Source organism: Zingiber officinale, chromosome 7A (assembly GCF_018446385.1).
Source record: "Zingiber officinale cultivar Zhangliang chromosome 7A, Zo_v1.1, whole genome shotgun sequence".
Lineage (NCBI taxonomy): Eukaryota > Viridiplantae > Streptophyta > Magnoliopsida > Zingiberales > Zingiberaceae > Zingiber > Zingiber officinale.
This window is the reverse complement of record NC_055998.1, coordinates 74,764,798-74,785,457: the sequence shown is the minus strand read 5'-3', so window position 1 is coordinate 74,785,457 and position 20,660 is coordinate 74,764,798. Positions and strand designations below refer to the sequence as shown.

General features: G+C 39.8%; 1 protein-coding gene across 1 annotated transcript; it reads right to left on the bottom strand.

The window, feature by feature from the left end:
* Nucleotides 1–11,619: 11,619 nt before the first annotated feature.
* On the bottom strand, nt 11,620–17,086 carry LOC122001548 (coiled-coil-helix-coiled-coil-helix domain-containing protein 10, mitochondrial-like). The gene is made up of 5 exons (XM_042556346.1): nt 16,993–17,086; nt 13,237–13,296; nt 12,209–12,286; nt 11,945–12,117; nt 11,620–11,863 (listed from the first exon to the last, which is right to left on the bottom strand). Exons 1-5 carry the CDS (start codon nt 17,012–17,014, stop codon nt 11,765–11,767), a joined length of 432 nt encoding a protein of 143 aa, XP_042412280.1. The 5' UTR covers nt 17,015–17,086; the 3' UTR covers nt 11,620–11,764.
* Between the last annotated feature and the right edge of the window lie 3,574 nt (nt 17,087–20,660).

The following is a 20,660-nucleotide window of genomic DNA, read 5'->3' as shown; positions in this document are numbered from 1 at the left end:
CACTACACTCATAAAACTCAAATCCGATTTTTCCTACTCCACTACACTCATAAAACACAAATCCGACGAACTCACCTCTTCTGCCGTCCAGGCAGGCATGTAGTAGAACAAACCCAAATCATACCAAAATCCATTTACGATAAGAATCCACACAAGATCCATAAGTAAAACCAATACAAGACTAAGACATAGTCTGATAGAGATAAAAAAAATAACAACTCGAGATCAGCAGAGGACTAGCACTACGTGCAATGGGGACTAACGACTGGAACTGCTCTAGACAGCCTCAACTTGAAAATATCAACGGAGGAGGGTGTGAGTCCAACACTCAGCAGGTGCAACTGATATGCATAATAAAGTAAATAACAGACAACACTAATCATGCGTACAGTCTCCTGAATACAAGAAAAATAAATGCAACTGAAACAAAAACAGGAGAAAATTGTACTAACCAGGACCAAGGTATAAAGGTAGGTCAAGACCGAAAGTGTGTCATAATCACGTATGCATGTCAATCATTATGCATCCATATAAATGCAGATAAATGCAAGAAAAACACAAACAATAAATGCATCATGCATATGATGCCAATGACATGGTCACCCGACGCCGTCGACCATCTCACACACAATGGTGAGTCCGAGTGGGTAGAGCTGTGACAACCGCACATCAGACTCTCGATGAGTGACCGAGTGTGGACGGATGATGTCGGAGACACATATACTCTACTGAAATAATAAATGGGGAGCGAATGCTCATCTCCTCCAGACACGGCGACGGGAGGAATTTACGCTGGCTACCATGAGTCACACTACCCATGAGCGGACCAACGGAGCCAAACAAAGTTCAACTTCACGGCGGCTACAAGCTACACTAAACCAACGCTGGAGCCAAACAGTAGGAACTGGGCCACCTGAAGTTACTGCACTAACACAACGGACAAGCAGTAAAACACACGCTCTACCACTAACCCATGAGTGTGGTGACACATATACATGTGCGTGTTTAGCGTAATCACATCATGGAATCATGCAAGATGATGCATGACACTAAACATAATATCAAGAGCATAGCATAGCTCCATATAATAAAATGTACCACAAGACAATGAATCAAATGGAAGGTACAACAGGGTAGAATAATAAACACTAGAGAACATAATGTCTCATATGGTTGTGTCACTACTTAAAAGCATGAATGATAATAACATGATGCGTATATAAGTAAACAAACAAGCATGTAATAGATCATGTAGTGACCAACCGAAACAAATGGAAGAAACACAATCATTGCTATATGTTAAACACATTATTATGCATATCAAAAGACATAAGTCAAAGTACCCGCCTTCAATATAGATCGAGCTATACAACCTCTGCGTCAAAGTGCTCGTCACAAATCAATGTCCTGTGATATTAAACATATACGGATTTAGCTAATACTCTTATGCATTAATTAGCTAACCAACCATTAATCCAAATTCAACTAGGTTTAACTCAACCCATTTCACCATTACAATGGATTAGGTATCCCCAATTATCTACAATCAAATTGGATTAGATTAATACATGAACTAATCCAAAACTCACCTAACGCGATAATGTCCACTGATGGCTCACGACCGGAGGAATTTGTGATCGGAACTCAACGACCTGATCTGTATTTAGAAATGGCTGAAACTACAAAGATTGATCAACCAATTAAACATAATATACCCACACAAAAAAATGCGATCAGATCCTTAGAAGCCTGATACCAAACACATCGTACCCCAATCAGGTCCGAAGCTTCCTCTGGTGAAATCCCAATGCCACTGTGGTGCCGAGCCGGGACAAACAAAGGTGGAAACGACGCTAGGGCACGAGCACAGCGGAGAAGATCCCTGCGATCGCCAGCTGCTCAAGCAAGGAACAAGGCGGTGGTGGTGGAGGCGGCTAGGAGGCGATCGGCGTCGCGCTCCTTTGCTGAGGACAAGCGGCGGTGTGCAGCGGTGAAGAGGCTAGGGCAGAGGTGGCCGATTGGTGATCTAGGGCACGGCTTGGAGGTGGCTTCCGGCCGAAAGGGGCGGCGGCGCGTCCCGATCTCAGTGGCAGAGACGAAGAAGAAAAAGGGGAAAAAGAAGAGGAGAAGGAAAGGGGTTCGGCTCGGCTTTACTTGCGAGGCGTGCGGTGGTTTTGTGGCGTCGGTCGAGAGCGGTTAGGGCAAGGGATCGGGCCACGAAGCGGGGCGCGGGCTCGGGCACGCGAGAAGTGGCGTCGGGTGAGAGTTTCGGTAGGGAAAAGGGAAAAATGAAGAACAAATAAAAAGAAAAAGAAAGGGAAAAAGGAATTATAAATATAAGCATTTCCTCGTTTAAATGGGTAGCCTAAACAAGCTTTTCTTGGGCCCCAGTTTTATCCCAATTAACTCGTCCATACGAGCTCCGAAAAATTCCCGAAAAATTTTCAAAAATTTTGGAAAATTCCCTTATTAATATTCGCCTATTTTCGGTATTTTACATTCTCCCCCATTAATAAAAATTTGATCCCCAAATTTCATTATCTATCATTAGCAAGTACTAACAACAGATATAAAGTATAAATGATGAACGGTAAATCAGATGGGGGTATCGAGCTCGGATAGTATCCTCGAGCCAAGTATCCAGCCTACGATCCCAATCAGTAGGCACTGCCTACCAAAGTAGTCTTGTTCCGCAACTACGCTCCTAACGAAGATGATGCCTGCCATGTGGCCCGGAGTTCGGCGGAGGCCTTCTTGATCGCTCGACTTCCCGTCGGGCCATCAGTAAACTCCATCAAGTTCATCGTTGTCGTCCTCCGAAGAAGATTCATCCCACGTCGCCTTCAGGGCCTTCTTTCTTCTTTGCTTTTTGGCTTCCTTTTGGTTGGGGTAGTTGGCTTTGATGTGCCCCTTCTGGTTGCATCCGTAGCAGGTTACTTCAAATTTTACCTTAGAACTCGGTTGGGACTCCTTGGATTGTACCGCCTCCTTCAGGTCTTTCTTGTTGAAACCCTTCTTCTTCTTGTAGAGCTTCTTCACGAGGTTCACCAGTTCGCTGGTCAGTTCTTCTTCTTCATCTTCTGAGTCAGGTTCGTTTTCCGACTCCGGTTCAGTTCTTCGTCGTGATCTCGGATCGCGGGTTCGACTGGTACCTGCAACCAAAGCAATACCCTTCTCGGTTGGCTGTGCATTAGTTTGTTCATAAAGTTCAAATTCACTAAATAATTCATCTAAGTTTAAAGAAGACAAATCCTTGGAGACTTTGTAGGCATCTACCATTGATGCCCACAATGTACTCCTTGGAAACGAGTTAAGAGCGTACCTTATTATATCCCTATTTTCTACCTTCTGCCCGATTCCGTGAAGGGAGTTAAGGATATCTTGAATTCGCGCGTGTAGCTGGCTTGCTGTCTCATTTTCCTGCATTTTTAAGTTATACAATTTATTGAATAGTAAATCACGCTTACTTACTTTGGTATCGGAGGTCCCTTCGTGAAGCTCGATCAGCTTCTCCCATAGCTCCTTGGCGCTTGAGAATGGATCGACGCGGTTTAGCTCCTCCTTCGTTAGTCCGCACTGGAGGGTACAAGTTGCTCTGGTGTTTGCCTCCACCTTCTTGATTAATGCATACTCCCAATCTTCGCAGGGTGTAGGATTGCCATCTTTATCTGTTGGCAGATCCAAACCAGTCTTGACGATCATCCAGGTTTTGAACTAGATCTTCAGGAAGTTCTCCATTCTGCCCTTCCAGTAACCAAAGTCCTCTCCGGTGAAGAGCGGGGGACGGACATTGCTATAACCCTCTTGTTGGGCTATTTTAGATTAACTACGAAGAAAATAAATGACAAGAAAATTCCAGTACTTGGTCCTGGATTAGTAGTGCGGGAAGTATTTAAAAATAGAACACAAACTTTGGTGGTGTTGCACCAACCTCGAGCAAAAACCTATTCGAGAAAAAAAATTAGAATATAGCTATAAATCTAAATTCTAATTGACTCCGAAAATATGAAATTACCACGAAAAAATTGTTTTGAATGGTGGTTGCACCAATTCAAAACGACCCCGCTCTGATACCAATTGTTGGATCGAGAAGCGCTAGAGGAGGGTGAATAGCGCTCGCGGCTATTTCGTTCGATTATCAGAATCGTAAAACGTTCGTTGAGTAATTAAAGCAGCGGAATAAAAAACAAACACACAAGAACACGGTCGTTTACTTCGTTCGGAGCTTAGATCGACTCCTACTCGAAGGCCCGCGATCCTTGATCACTTTCGGTGGGCAACAACTATAAGCACGATTATTACAAACTAAGTATTACAATAAGTGCAATAAATAAATCTATACCAACGACGGAAAATGAAATCTCGGAGCTCTGGGTCGTCGGGCACGAGTAGCAGCACTTCGAAGTGTCTTTTGGAGCAGCACGTGAATGAGAGAAGGCTTGGAATTCTTTATCTGAGGTGTTGCTCGAACCCTACTTTTAAAGCATGCTGGAGGCGCCTCCATGCTCGTCCGAGGCGCCTCTAGTTCTCCCGAGTCTCATGCGTGGATCAGTGACGAACTGGTCGAAACCTATCTGCTAGAAGGTGCCTTCATGGGTCTTCAAGGCGCCTTCCAAGGCGCCTCCATAACCCTCCGAGGCACCTTCAGCCCTGTTTCGCGGCCAGCTCAGCTTTTGCACCCGAGGCGCCTCCAAGCTTCATGGAGGCGCCTCGGACACTGTTCATCTAAGGGAATACTTCATTATCTTGTACCTGCAAGACATGTTAGTCCCAAACAATATCCTACAACACAAAGTTAGCACATAAAGCCATAAATAAGGTAACAAAACATTATCAATAGTCATCAGACTATCCGGGTCTGACTTCGGATTTCCGTCCGGAAATCCTAGGTTGGCCCGACGCCTACTGTTCCCTCTACGGGGAAAGCGTCCTCACCTACTCCACTCAGGAGATTTACCTGTCGTCAGTGTGATCCTCCAGATCGACTGGATTTTTGCTCAGCAATCGACGCTTCCGGACTTTCTGCTGGACATCCGCTTCCCGGCTAGTCTAGTCTTTCACCTGGTTCGCGACACCAGGACTTTCCACCTAGGGTTACCACCCCATAGGACTTTTGCCTGAAGCCATCGACCTGCCAAGACTTTCCATATAGGGTTACCACCCCCTATGACCTAGGGTTACCATCCCCTAGGGTTTTCTCTTTGCCTAACCGCAGCTAGGACTTTCCTGAGATACTCAAGCAGACATGTTAAATCACAAAACACCTTAACTTTGAATCCTTTGCCATTATCAAAACACGAGTTCGATCGTCGGATGCTTCCCGCACCAACAATCTACTATATAAATTAATTGAACAATTACATTTAACAAATAAATATAGATATTGACCAATGTGATTCTTTTATTTCAAAAATAAATGTTTACAAAAGCTAGCCTTTTAGTATACACTCCAACAATCACGCGGCGATTCTGAGGGACGAGAAGTCGGAGTGGAAGCCTGCTCAAAAAGATCGGAAGTTGGGTTCGAGTGAGTCCTATTCCGGATTGAAGAGATCACCCAAGCGAGCGAAAGACTCGATCTGAGGTGAACGGAGCCGAAGCAGAAGACTCGGGCTGGAAAAAGTCAACGGGGTTGACTTTTCCAACCGGGGCGCCCGGAACCCTTTCGGGCGACCGGAGTTGATTTTTTGACCGGATCGAGTTTTGACTCGATCTGAACGTTGGGGGATAAAGTTTATCCCCCCCAGGGTGCCCGGAACTCTCAGGGCACCCCGACCAAGGCTGTAAATATAGCTTTGGTCGAGAAGATTTTTCAACAATCAGAACTCAAGCAATTCACTTCCAACACTTGTACGCTCAGTTTGTAGTTAAGCTTCTGTTTTCTGCGCTTCAGCATTTTACGAGGCTTCTCCGCCCGAAGGAGTTTTTAGTGTGATCATCTTCCTTGGATTAACAACCTCCCCGGTTGTAACCAAGTCAATCCCGGTGTGCCTTGTCTTTTCTGATTTATTTTCTTTTAGCTAATTTATGCAAGTGTTAGTTTAAGAGTTCGAGAAGGGTTGCCTTTTTATTTTGTCAGGCTATTCAACCCCCTTCTAGCCGGCCACAATGATCCAACACCTTCTCGTCTGCTAGCGTACTCATCCGCAGCTCTTCGTCCCTCGGACGTGTTGGTGCAACCTTAGGTCAAGGTTGACCTGGTTGACCTGACTCGAGTTGACCTTACTCGAGTTGTATTTTGATGTTTGACGAGAATAGAAAAGTTTTATTCTGATGTTTGACGAGAATAGAAAAGTTCTATTCTGATGTTTGACGAGAGTAGAAAAGTTGTATTCTGATGTTTGACAGAATACAAACTTGGGAGATTGTGGGTGCAATCTTTGGTCAAGGTTGACCTAGTTGACCCAAGGTGAATCGGCCTAATTTTGGAAAGTTCTGGTGAGTGAAGCCAGGCAAGGGAAATCCAGATAGGTCAAGGTTGACCAGACATCTGGTGAAAAGTCCAAGCAGGGAGCTTGGCACGGGAAAAGTCCAAGTATGGAGACTTGGCACGGAAAAGTCCAAGCAGGGAGTTTGGCACGGGAAAAGTCCAAGTATGGAGACTTGGCACGAGAAAAGTCCAAGTATGGAGACTTGGCATGGAAAAGTCCAAGCAGGGAGCTTGGCACGGGAAAAGTCCAAGTATGGAGACTTGGCACGGAAAAGTCCAAGTATGGAGACTTGGCACGGAAAAGTCCAAGTATGGGACTTGGCACGGGAAAAGTCCAAGTATGGAAACTTGGCATGGGAAGTCGGAGAGAGCTTGGTAGCTCGTTCTACGGACTAGGTCGGAGAGGGCTCGGTAGCTCGTTCTCTGGACCATACGAAGTCGGAGAGGGCTCGGCAGCTCGTTCTCCGGACTAGGTCAGAGAGGGCTCGGTAGCTCGTTCTCTGGACCGGATGAGGAAGTTGGAGAGGGCTCGTGCTCCTCCGGACTAGGTCGAGAGGGGCTCGGTAGCTCGTTCTCTAGCCCGGAAGGCTTTAGGATTAAGGCTAGGAAATTGATCGGTCCGAACCATCTGTCTGATACCGATCGATCCGGCACCGATCGAGGTAACCAATCGATGGTATCAGGAGTTATCGATCGGTCCGGAGACCAATCGGGAAGCAAACACGAGGAAAAGGAGAGGGCGTCGGTCCGAGGACCGATCAGATCCTTCGACCGATCGGATATGGTCCGATCGGTCGAGTTAGCTGATCGATGTCTGTGGACCGATCAGCGGACCGATCGGTGATCGGTTCAAGCAACAGCCGTTGAATCACAGCGGCTATCTCCGCCCTTCTTCGGCAACTCGCACCGTGTGAGCAGCAGGTTATAAAGAGGTCGAGGGCTTCTACAGTGGAACTTCTTCTTCTTCTTGGTTCCTTCTGCTCTTACTGAGCTTTGCTGAGCTCATACCTCTTGAAGCTTCGAGTGAGCTTCCTTCGGCTGGTTCAGCTGCTGTTGGGCATCCGTGAAGTTGTTGCTTCATCAACGGACTCCCGTCGACGAGAAGGCAAAGTGTTTTTACATTCGTATTGCTTTCTGTTTCTTGCTTTCTTTCTTGTACTCCTACCTTGCTGTTGCAAGAGATTGTGGCGAGGTTTCTCCACCCAGAAGGAGTTCATATTAGCCGGTTATCCGGGGTCTCATCCACCGACGGATTGATAGGCTTCGTCCACCTTACGGACACGCCGAGGAGTAGGAGTATCATCTCCGAACCTCGTTACATCGCTGTGCTTGAGGTTTGATTTCTCCATTTACGTTTCTGTTGTTATTTCTCCGCTGCGCTAACTTGACTTGTCGAAAGAAACGCGAATTTGGGGTCGGCTATTCACACCCCCCCCCTCTCTAGCCGCATCCGTCGATCCTAACAGGACGCACTGAGCCCGTCGGCTCTCTCCCGTGCCGACCTTCTCGCTGGTTGCGTCTCTTGCTCCTCGAGCAATCTTCCGCTCCGGCTTCTCGTCCCTCAGAAACACCGCAAGCTCCCTTCTCGTCCGCCGGTGTACTCTTCCGCAGCACCTTGTCCCTCAGACTCACCAAGCCCATCGGCTCTCTCTCCCGTGCCATCCTTCTCGCTAGCTACGTTTTCCGCTCGACTTCCTGTACTCCTAAGTTCCTGGACACTTAGACACAGGGTTAAAACACCACAGAACCTAATTTAACTTGTTTGATCACATCAAAACAACCTGGGGTTCCAACATAAGGAGGTTGGTCAGAAACGGATAATGGAGGCTGGAAATCGCAGGTCTGAGGAAGAGCAAAAATTCCAAGAAGAAGTCGTGGCAGCGAGGAAGTATAACTTTGTGAAGAAAAGAGAGGCGGAGAAAGAGAAGAGTAGAGGCAAGTATCATTTACCTGTTGCTGACTTGGTCTCATCCACGTGGATCTCTAGCTGGGTCGCAAAGAGTCCGTCACATAGAAAAGTAGAGGCAAGTATCATTTCACATAAAAGAATTCTTCTTGAGATACTCATCCTCCAGTTGTAATGGATTTAGCATGACTTTCATGTATGATAGTTCCTGGTTAGCGCTTTAGCGTGCGCATTGTTTAATTGCTGACCTCTTGCATTGAATTCTAATAACGTCTGAAATAATTTCTATATCCCTGCCACTTAAACATTGTTCAGCTGCAACTTATTCAGCCACATAAAATCTCCTAGATGTTGCTTCTTTACATGTCAACTTATTACGTCTCTCTTGTGTCATCCAGTTTTAATATATATACATATAGCCACCTTAGATTGGGAACTTTGAAGAAACTTGAGTTACTCCTATATATCTTGATTCAAACGATATCGTAAATTGTAATTCCCTAGTTTATCTGTTAATAAAAAACTACATATTCTATCTTTCATGCGATGGATTTGGAGTCGAGTGATTGTTCTTCCATTAATATTTAATGTCAAATTTTCCAGCCTGACTTAAGCATTTTCTTTTTTTAATTTCCATAGACGTTCCGAGCATGGCTTGTGACTTTAGTTTAACTGCCTTAGGCTTGATCTTACTGGCTCGGATAGAGTTCCTTAAAAAAAAAAAAAAAAGATAAAATTAGAAAACAAAAAAAATTAAGGATATTTTATTTTTATATGTTTTTATTTTGTACTCTCAATTTTTCTTATTTTAAGTATCTTGGCTTGGTACGGCACAGCTGTTCTTGTGCTGGGCTGGACTGAGTCATGGTCGGTCTGGCAGTTTTACACTTCTAAGGCCAATTAATAAACTGTCCAGCCTAGCACCTATGCTTCCTTTTAAGAATTGTAAATTACAAAACTATTTTTTATATACATTTTTGTTTTTAAAGTTATCTCAAGTGACCTGCAATCTATGGTTTGGAGAACACAAATCTTACAATTTGTTTAGAAGGAGATGAGGGAAAAGTAAATAAAGGGAAGGAGAATTTTGAATCTTGTTTGAAATTAATAAATGAGTTAAAGGAAAAAAGATAGGGATGGATAAGTTTTAACCTTCCTTATTTAATTTGGGAGGTAAGAAAAAAAGATAAAACTTAAATATTTTTTTCCCAATATAATTCATGTTCTAAAAATCAAATCAATGCCTTACGGAGAACTTCCCAATCGAAAAGCCAATTTATAATTGACGAATTAGCCACTGATTGGTGGAACCAAAGCCGAACCGATGTTGATGGCTAAAGAGAACCCTCCATTGAAAATCCTTTAAATGTTATTAAGCATCTCCAAAGCAACTAAATTATTAGGTTTCAAAAATAAATCTTATGTTTATCCTTAAGTATTTCATTGATATATATATATATATATATATATATATATATATATATATATATATATATATATATATATATATATATATATATATATAAAATATGATATACTGTGTAACGCTACAGTGCATTATTGTATGCTCCGTGTAACGTGTCAACATTTTTTCTTTGTTTTTTTGTAATATAATTATTTTTAACTCTCAATATATATTTCTATCCCTATGATGAAACTTCCCAATTAAGTTATAATGTTCTAGTTGAAAAATTTTAAGATTTTATTTTTAGGGTTCAGATTTCCCAATTGAGTTATAGTGTTCAGTTAAAATAAAATTTGTGCATTTGATTTGTGCATTTTTTATTTTTATTTTTTTAAATGTACATTTTTAAGAAATAATATTTGATTTATATTTTTCATGACTGTTTTCTGAAAAAATATATAGCATTTTCTAAAAAATTAATCATTTTCTATTTTCTAAAAAATACGTATTTTTCAAAAAATAAAAATAAAAAACAAGCAAACCAAACGTACTCTTAAGCGTTTACGGGATATAGTAATATATTTAGAATTTATATTCGAGGAAATGTTATTTTTTAAAAATAAAAAGATAAAAAAAACACACACGATAAGATCTTTTTTTTAAATATAATTTTTTAACTCGGTACCCTTGGTTTAGACTTTCTAATTAGATTTATAATGTTCAAATTAAAAAATTTTAAAATATTACCTAATTCAAACTTCCCAATTAAACGTAGATCCGTTACATTAATGATCTATCTAATATCGATCCCATGGATATAGAGAGAGATACATGTATGTATACAGATACATGTCCTTAGAATCTATGATCCTAGTTTTGCCGAGGGAGCAACCCCCTTTTCACCTTGAATTGGTCAAAATACGTAGAATTTTTGACTTTTCGTGGAGGATTAGACCCAATAACGGGTGGTCTATGGTTAACCGATATTGTACACCACCATTTAACTATTACTATTCTTTTCCTGATCGCAAGTCATATGTATAGAACTAAATGGATCATTGGTCATGGCCTTAAAGATATTTTAGAGATTAGAGCGCAAGATATCCATGTATATTTTTTCAATGAAAAATTTTATAAAATAATATGATTTGCATATTAATCGAATATTTATTCTTTTGAATATCCGCCAAATATCTTTTATCATCGTAGGCTAGAATTTTCTTTTCTTTTCTTTTACGATTTTTTCTATTTGATTCCTAATTATGATTGTCTTATCATAGATCTTTCATTTCATTTTCTATGAATAAAAACTTTGTCCAATTCATAAATTGGATTTACATGATCGATTCAATTCCTAACAATCTATGTCATGAGATTATCAACTCCCCAATTAAGTTATAGTATTTAGTTAAAAGGAGAAAAAAAATTAAAAAGGAATAAAATTTAAACATTTAATAATGTATTTACGAAAATATAATAATATATTTATAAATTTATATTTCAAAAAATATTAATTTTTAAAAATAAAAAAGTAAAAAAGTAAAGAAAACATATTGATATATACTGTATATACATTTTGTTGTAACGGTTAAAATAGTGACGAATAAATGGGTTTACCATTGGAGACGTCAAGTGGCAAATAAATCTATAAAAATTTAGGATTTAGTGCTTATACAAATATTGAATTCATTGTAATTAGAAGATTTTTTTTCTTTAATGTTTTATTCCCACATACAAATTTGCGATGTTACCCCCATTCAGTAAGCAAGTCAACTTACTAATCGCGCACTAGGAACCAGTAAATCTTAAGGTCCATTTTTTGCGTGGCGGAAAAAAAGCAAATTTTTTAATTAAAAATTTAATATCAAATTGGCATAGTTACTCGAATTCTACCAGATAATGATGAATGGACCAAAGTTTAGAATAACAAGCCAACATTTATTAATAGTATCTTGCAGGAGCAGGATGCTATTTGTTGTAACCCATCTGCATGAGCAGTCAGATAATTCAGAAAATTGATAGATCAGGCACTGAACGAAGCACCAGAACCCTGGCGGCATTCATTCAGCATATCCAGATAGAACTGGCACTTGCCGATGTCGCTGCCAAAATTGTTAATGCACTGCATCCACAAAATATCAAAAAGAACACGTTAACTCCATTTTCAAAGATTCAATGTTGAAAAACGGTAGTAGTAACTTACATCCTGGAAAGCTTTGGAGTGGACACCACAAGCGTCAGTTGCAACGGCATTACCCATTGGGGCGGCAGCAGCAGCAGCTTCAGATACCACAGTTTCGTGCTGGATGGTGCGAGGCCCCACAACAGCATCTACAGCCCTGTGAGCAATAGCACTGCCCGTGCCAAATGCCATGCCTGATAAGATAACCAATAAGATATTAGATATCTACTTTCAGATAGGCAACGATTAGCATATACAGATGATAAGGGCCAATTAGATGATAACCTTGAGCGATGGTGGATCCAATTCCTCCGAGGATGGACCCACCACTCTGAACAGGAGCTGGCGGAGGTGCCTGATGAACTGCAGCAAACAAATTGTGAATTAGAAGTTCAAGTATTATTACAATTTGGTGGATTAACATTCAAGCCCAATTGAATATAAGGGTGAAACAATTGACGGGTTTAAACCACATAGCAAATGTCACAATCCAACAACATATTTAATTTCTTTCTTTATATTAAGGACTTGAGTATCCAACCAGTTCGTCCAAGCTCATCATGTCACACCATAGGACATCAAAAGCATACGTCCCAGCAAAGCTGGGAGGTTGTACCAAACAGATACATGAAAAGAAACATCATTGGATAATAGTACAGTACTTGGCATACCATGACAAAATTTGAGAGGTTGTACCAAAGAACATGGACGAACACAAACACCATTCAAAGATAGTATAGTGTTTGACATACCATGACAAAATAGCTTAGGAAGATTTGATTCTGATGACAGATGACATGTGAAACAATGTAACAGGAGATGGAGGAATCTATATCTAGACTCAAGATGCTATCAATAAATTCAAGAACATGCTTCTTTTTTTCTTGAACATGAAATAACTCTAACTATTAACTATACTATTAATTAGGTTTAAGTAGCTCTATTTATTTTGTTTGTTGGATCAATAAGAATTCATTTTGAACATAGAATAACTCAAAAGTCAACTATTTAAACCCAAAGCATAGTTATTATGCGGATTGACATGGACTTTTTACAAATCCAACCTCTACAGCAGATATATACAACTATTTCTGATTAGGATGTTTGATGAGTCTGTTCAGATTTCAAAAATTTGGACTTCATTTATATACTAACAAAACCGGACTAGTGGGAGAAAAGTAGACAACAATGAGATGTACTTAGTTAAACCTAATTCTAAGAATTTCAACAAACGCAACCACCAAAAACACTAAGTAAAATATTCATTTACACATGCAAACTGATTCATCAACGTTTCAAAACAAAAAGAATACCAGGTTGTGGAGGATTCCGCATTGGAGCTGGGCGTGGTGCAGGACGAGAGGCAGAGCGACCTACAAGATTAGTAGGATATAAAGAAATATGTGAGATAAAGGAAAAAATTACACAAAACCTGAAAGGCAAGAAACACAGCAAACTGGAATATGCATAGACAAGAAAAAGGTGACAGGAGAAGCGTATGCAACAAAAATAGACATTTTTCTGAAACTAAGCAGCATAATGCAGACAAGTATACATACTAAAGGATTAGAATTATACAAATGTAGTATATGGTCTTTTTGGTTGGGATGAAAAGATCACATTTTCACTTTCCAGATTAAAGATAATAATGATGGGTATACAACAATCAGGTATACACAGGTACCCAATCTATTTTAATTCATTTGAATGCTCAAATATGTTTAATAATCTGAGTTCTAGTAGATCTGAGTACAACTTAAAATTGAGGGTATCCACGAGTAACCCCACATATTTTATTTGAGTACCCGTTGTCATCAAAAGTAGTATTTAAACTGATTCAAGTAGCAGATACGGTATTACCCATAAATGTGGATTGACTTGTAATCTGAATCTTGATTAGGTCAGGTTGGTTCTTTTGTTTGAATAATTTTAATATGTTCCTGACAATGTTTTCAATTGTCTATTGTGTTCCAACCATTAGATGCATTTCAGACTCACATTAAGGATGCCTATAATAGGCAGTTAACCTAGGTGACCAGATGCCTGAAATACGGTAAAAATAAATAAATCTATATATAAAAATATTATATGAGAATATAATAAATGAATGGTTATTATGTCAGTATATATCCATTCTGTAATAATGTAATATATATATTAACATAAAAATTTATAAATTATAAATATTGAAAATACATTATAATCAGTTGCAAAATATTTTCAATATAAATTTCTAATAATACAAAATTGTTTGTATATATTGCTATGTTATAAGATTTAGTTAAGACACTAAGTAATTCTTAATTGAAGGGCAGGATCCTTGTTGAGTGAGAGTATTGTGTTCTCTATTGATCCAATATCCTCCCTCATCCATGATTTAAAAGTAGGAAAGATGAATGAGGCATCAAATCGAGTAATGGCAAAGTAGACAATCATACTTTATCTTGTGGTGATTATCCAACTACAACAAGGTTAAGCAATTTTAGGAGGCGAAGATTGATTCCACTTCTCATGCAAGTTCATCATTAATCAAGATAGGATATAATCATTGCAGATACTGATCCATCCCAATCCATCTATACCAGTATCAGCCAATTATACCAAATATGGTGCCTAACATAGTATTTTGTTCTTTCCCATTGATCAGGCTTCAACATCTTTGGAAGACCAAATAGTAAGATACCTTCGGTTTGTTGTGTGTTCCTCCCCTTCACTATAAACCTTGATTTCCTTAACAGCAAAAGCAAGAACCATGGTTATCAAACTAGCGATCTAGATCTTAGGATTACAATCTTATTATCCAAAATGCTGAGAATTAGCAAGATCTCAACTAGGATTTAAAGGCCTACCGTCTAATTCTATGCTCATCATTTCAGCACAAGGGGCATATTTATTTTATGGTTCATCCAGCTGAAATGATAGTTTAAAATGGAACACCATATTTAATATAGTTCTAAAATATTTTGATAAAATTATAGGATTTCCGTACAATCCAAATCTATCAATGTCGTTTGGTTATGAGGTATATCTGAATCCTGATCCTGATCCTTACTACCTTAGCAAGAACCCATTAAAGCAATACAAATATTGATGCTGATAATTGCTTCAATAAAAAAAAAATATCAATGCAATACAAGAACAAAGGGAAACTGAAGGGAAATTTAGGTGCACGTACATATCAAAAACAAAAGCCCTTGGAGTTGTTTTGGGATATGTATGTGCAATTTAGATGAAGCAAACACATAACTTTTAGCTGATGTAGCTATCTATGTTAGGATCTTGGCTAACAGAAGGGATGATAGCAAGACAAGTATGCCCCATTTTGGGAACTACCTAAATCCATACCCAATAAATTATTGACCATTTATCTGCAATTTTAAGCAAAACCAAACCTGATTAAGGGTGTCCGTACCAAGTTAACCAGGTTAGATACCAAAGGTTACCAATTATCAGATACCAACTTGTCATCTCTACAGTTACCAAACCTGATGCCAAACCTACAGTTATCCCTTCATCAGGTTTACCAATTATCAGATACAAAACATGATGAAGGGATAATGGCATTCTGACTTTTCATCCTAGTAAATCTTACAGTTTAATTTGCTCAAGACACATCAAGAAAATTAAGCACAGGGATCTATACTAGCACATGCATCAAACATATGTGAAAATTCAACACGTATACAGACACATGTATGCATAATTATGAAATGATGAATGTATAATTTTCTAACTTTAGGTATACAAGTAACAGTTGAATTAACACCATTTTCATCCTATATTCCACAAAGAAGGCCAATACACGCAAACCTCATAAAGCACCAATAGCAAGCATTAATTTAGAACTTTGAAATTCCTACATTTTAGTTGTGACATTGCTTCTTATCCAACAAGAATGTTCACTTTTGTTTTTACCCAATTCACTTGGTTAGGACTAAAAACATATTAAGATAGTTTCTTAAGTTTCAATAAATATATATTCTTAGTTAAATGAACGTAATAAACCAAAAAAAATATCAACTTCATAAATAGATAACTAAGAAATTATAAAGATACACAGCTTTTTCCATGTTGAGTAAATTAAGGAGAAATTGTTGTTGTCAACTTTGAAATTCATTGTAAAATAATTTGGGTGCACATTAGCAGGAGAACGGTTCAAATATTTAATTTATATGATTAAGTTGTCACTGTCCAACTTTTCCTTTAACCCCTCTTCTAAATTAATCAACACTCAAATTGTTCAAAGCCAAAACACAACAAGGACTACAAGACTTGTGGAAGAAATTAGACCGGAGAGTTTCTGTTCTTTCCAACAAATTCTCTGATTCATGTCAATAGCCTCATCACACATCTATTTAACAATTCTACAAGCAATATATGCCAGTAAATCACATTTTGAAGAGTAAGTTTCCACGTCTATCACCATGATCTCAATTTATATATCAGACAATTATATATGTTGTATGCCAGGATTTAATTCAAAGAATAGATATAGATCTATTTGTCAAAGTAGCTAAACAAGTTTTTTTTTAAAAAAAAAGGATCCTAGTACTCCACTATTGTCTTTCAAGATCAGTGTACACAAGAGGAAACATAGTCAGATACATAACTTTCATCAAACGAAAACATCTGTGGAGGCATCCACTTCATAATTTAGTAAGAACCAGAAAACCAATATCAAACAACCCATATTCACGTTTAAGATATATTTGTAACGAGTTGAAATAATTTAATCAGAAACAAACTTGAGCAGATAATTTGCTTATTTCGATAGAGCCCAGGACCTGACCTTAATACAATAACCATGCAAATAATCGATTAGGAAACCTTTTGGTAAGCTTCCCTTACCCAGATTTGTTTCCGTTCGTGGTTAAATCATTCAAACCAACAGTTGTCAACGAAAAACAGATCTATCAGAAGTAAGCGTCAAAGGAACAAAAAATCGAAAAAATCTGAACAGAAACCAACAACCAAATCAACAGAAAGAAAAACAACACAGAAGCACGATGCACTAGCGGATCCAACCACTGACGAGGCAATAGAGACTGAAGTCTAGATCGAAAGCATACCAGCGGAGCTACGGCGAGGCATGACGGCGAATCGAGACGAGAACAGGAGAACGAGGGAAGAAACCCTAGAAAACTTGGACGCGAAGATATGGGAAGAGGGAAATGAAGGTGGAGGTGTTTATATAGAGGAGGAGGAAGGGACGAGGCGGAGCCGGATTCCCATTTTTGCCCTTGAACATTATCAAATTTACAAGCATGTCCTTTCTAGAAGCATCGGCTAAAGAGAAGAACCGGAGGGAGCGTTCGCGATGACGTCGTGGAGAAAATAGCAGCTGTCCGATACACAGATCCATCGGCGGAGACAAAGTGTGCATTATATCAGCTTGGATGTTCTATGAGTGTAAATGATTCAAGTCGTTTGTGAACTATTCGAAACTCGATTTGATAAAAATTCATTTGAGCTTATTTAATGAGGTTCGTTAAAATAAATAAATCAAGCTCAAGCTTCATAATATTTGATTCGTTAGTTTGTGGACATGTTGGTTAGGCTCATAAATCAATTTTTAAATAAAAATATAATGATTTTGATATTGAATTTATAGATTTTACACTCTACTTATAACAAAAAAAAATCATAGACAAAGATATTAAATTTATTTATTAGAATAAAATTATAAATTGTAACAAAAATATTATAATTTTTTAAAATATATTGTCACGCCCCGAGGGAGTCCCTGTCCGAAGAAATTTCGGCAGCACCTCCCTTGTATGAGTGACAATCTGAAGCAATTCTACATACAAAATATATATCAGCCACAAGCGGCTGGAATATACACACAACCACGCAGTTTATATCATCAGCCCACTCGGCTTGAACAACATACAACCCAAAACGAAAACTGCTAGCCGGCTAGGCTTACACAATAAACAAAGCAACATTTCCATAAACAAAACCGGAACACTGAACCAAAAACTCACATATCATATACCATGATAAAACAGCAAAAAGACAGCGACATAACTTCTGATGTGACGCGGGGACCAGCAAACAGGATGCTGCAAGCGACACCATAAATAACCTGGTACCTAAAAAAGATAGTGTCCACGAGAGGTGAGTTCAACAACTCAGCGAATACCAATAGACATGCATAGTAAGATATATCTAACAGCAATAAACATGGAATACAGCTTCCGAATAATATATAGGAAATATATAAAACTGAAAAGTAACCAAGGAAGTTGTACTCACCAGGAACTCCTATCCTGAACTAAAGGGTCATCAAACCGATACGCAGTATGTCTCCTGTATGCATGTCAAACAAATGCATCCACCAAAATGCAGCATATAAGTGCAGCAAACACAAGCAAATAAATGAAATCAATGCATGTGATGACCGTGCACTCTAACATCACTGCTCCTGAACAGTGACCGAGTGGACGGAATGCTGTCAAATTAAATGGGAGCTCAATGCTCTCATCTCCAGACACGATGACGGGAGGTATCTGCGTCACACTACCCATGAGCCGACCAACGGAGCCAAACAAAGTCCACCGTCTGCCGGCTACCAGGCTGCTACACTAAATGCCAGCGGAGCCAAACAAAGCGGAACTGTCTGCCGGCTACCACGCTGAGTCACCAGACCAACAGAGCCAAACAGTAGAACCGCCACACACCTGCCTGATAAACCACTAATCCATGAGTGGTGGTGTGTGCAGTACATGTAACTGGCGATGGGCTCAACCATAGTGGAGCCGACAATCGCACAGCATGCAATCATGATGCATGACACTAAGCATAGCAAAACTGATCAACATAACTGATCCGGTTGTAAGAACAGGGGCCCGCCGTCTGGTGGAGTCAACGCCACGTGGAAGTCAAAGTGGCAGGTGGGCGACCGGAGAGGGATGGGTTCGACCGGCGGGGCTGCCAGCCGGTGTCTAGTTGATGGTTAAAGGCGCTCTGTCGAAAGTCAGGGTTCCGGTGCTCAGCGGACAAGATCGCAGGGCCGATCGGACTGCACGCTCGGCCAAAGCCATCAGGTAGCATACTGCTAATAGTCTCCACAAAGCACGTGATTGAGAATACCGTATACGTCCGCCCGGATGTTGCGGAAGCTGGCCGGCCGGACGCTCTCCAGGGAGTAGGGGCAAAAGGACCAGTGACATCTTTTTCTGACAGCGGGTATGTTCCACATGTAGGCCATACTCCAAATCTTATAACAGGTGGTTCCACTGTCCCGTCGAGGATGTGCTTGGACTGTAGCAGTATGGGTCAGGTAAGCTCACTGACAAACCCTTACTAGTGTATGGGTCGCGGACACGTGTACACCTCGGTATGTGTACACTCGTTTCTCCACTGCCCTATATAAAGGACCTCATCCTTCGCCGGAGGTACGCGTTCTAATATTTCGAGAGCCACTTTTTCACTGCTTGCTTGCCTGACTTGAGCGTCGGAGGGTCGTCGCCGGGAACCCCTTCCCGGCCCGACTTTTGTGCAGGCTCGCCGGCGATTCGTGCGACCAGACGGAGGCCTACGTCATCGACTAGGAGAGCGCCACGTGCCCAGCGTCCGTTGGTTCAGCGATTCGGACAGGATCAATAACCATATCCATATATATATAATGAGTACTGTAAAATCGATGGTCACATACCAAGATTTACAGTACACAGGTCAGATAGAATATCAAAAACCTATGTCCTAAACATAATAAGTATGGAATATCCTGATCAGCATAGAAAAATCCATATATACATAATATGGGTACCACAGTATCAGTAGGTCAAATCCACGGATCTAGGGTATACAGGTCCTCTATGGTATAACAACCTAGATCCTAAACATATCCCCCTTCCATAGCATATGTACCAACAATATGCACAGATCAAAGCCACAAGGTCTAGGTACACGAATCATATATGATATACCAATAGAAATACACAATCCAGGCATGACATAAAAATCTAAGTATCAGACAATTTGGATACACATGCCAGAAACAAAAATCCAGAGCCTAATCCTAACCTCAGTAAAACATGGTATGTCACTCTAGAAACTAAGATACTCATGGCAATAAGATACTCATGGCAACAAATCACGAGATATAAGCACGGATACATCACAGGCGACAAACCTAACATGCTATGGATATCAAACAGTGACATACCAAAGGCAAACATGTTCATTGCTTGTAGTTATAAAATACTATGCATATCCAAATGACAATATCATAAAAGATAAGTCAAGATGTACCCGCCTTTAACTGTAGTCTGTGATAAACAATCCTCACATCAGAACAATCGTCCCGTAATCAGGGTCCTGCATACAAATATTCAATTTAGCTACTCTAACAAGTATCATTTAGCTAACTGAAGATCAGGACCAAATAAATAAACCTATTTCCTTTCCGATTAAGGAAACCCAATTTGAATCAATCCCAAGTGATCCCAATTGTTATAACTCAAGAACAATCTCAACTAATACAATTCATTTTATCAACTCAATTCAACCATCATCCATCTGAACCAACCAACCACCAAATAACCATCATGAATCAAACTAAACTTACCCAAAAGTGAGTATCCTTTTATCACCTTGCAGTCAGAGAAATGGTGGTCAGAAAATCCTAGTCGGAGCAACCATAAAGCTACCGCCCTCAATGTAAATCATCCACAATCCGTACCTCAATCACATCTGAAATTCCAACCTAAGACAACTAATTACTCATTAG